Here is a 704-nt window from a genome sequence, read left to right as displayed (position 1 = left end):
ACGTTGCCGACGCGCTTCATCTCCAGCAGCCCCCGCACCGACAGCACCGGTTCCCCGTACTGCCCGCAGAGCTGCATCAGGATGCGGTAGCAGACCTGCCCGGGGGGGACACAATCAGGAGTGGCCAGGGTCTCCCCCCGGCCACAGCGAGCCCCCCTGCCCCAAATGGCACCTACCTCATCCGGCAGCACCACTTTGTGAGCCTCCATCTTGCGCAGGACCTCGTACGCCAGCTGGAGCGCCCGCAGCTTAGCGGGGGCGGCACGGACGTGGGTGGGCAGATAGAGGAACCACAACCCGTAACAGTGCCCCAGCAGGCACTTAGCCCACATGTCGGGCACCGAGGAGTACTTCTGGGCCACACGCTGGGCCACCTTCATCTCCTGGGGACGAAGGGAAGAAGAGGAAGGAGCTGGAGTCGGGGGGAGGCCGGAATCCTGCGCCCCTCGCTGTCCCGTCCCCTCTGAGGCCCGACCAACTCATTGCACCGTTGGCCCCGCTCACCTGCTTGGTCCTGCGCGGGGCCGGGCTGCTGGGGGCACTGCTCCTGGCCTGGCACAGTTGGGCCACCAGCGGGTCCCTGGGGGGCTCCAGGAGTTCGGGGCGCAGGGTGGGGAACCCGTCGTAGCTGGGGCAGGGGGAGCAGAGACCGAGTTGGGGGGGACCCAGGGGACAGCGGGGCTGGGGAGGGGGGTTAAAGGGTG

General features: G+C 68.6%; 1 protein-coding gene across 1 annotated transcript in view; it reads right to left on the bottom strand.

Annotated features, from left to right (window-relative positions):
- Positions 1–704, bottom strand: part of LOC104286920 (DENN domain-containing protein 4B-like) — a 12787-nt gene that overhangs the window by 8093 nt on the left and 3990 nt on the right. The window contains exons 8-10 of the mRNA XM_009885568.1: positions 505–628; positions 177–383; positions 3–95 (exon numbers count right to left, since the gene is read on the bottom strand). Of these exons, the coding sequence (XP_009883870.1) occupies positions 3–95; positions 177–383; positions 505–628 (424 nt within the window). The remainder of the gene's footprint in view (positions 1–2; positions 96–176; positions 384–504; positions 629–704) is intronic.

This window comes from Charadrius vociferus, unplaced genomic scaffold (genome assembly GCF_000708025.1).
Source record: "Charadrius vociferus isolate BGI_N301 unplaced genomic scaffold, ASM70802v2 scaffold1250, whole genome shotgun sequence".
Taxonomy (NCBI): domain Eukaryota; kingdom Metazoa; phylum Chordata; class Aves; order Charadriiformes; family Charadriidae; genus Charadrius; species Charadrius vociferus.
This window is presented reverse-complemented; position numbering and strand designations above follow the sequence as displayed.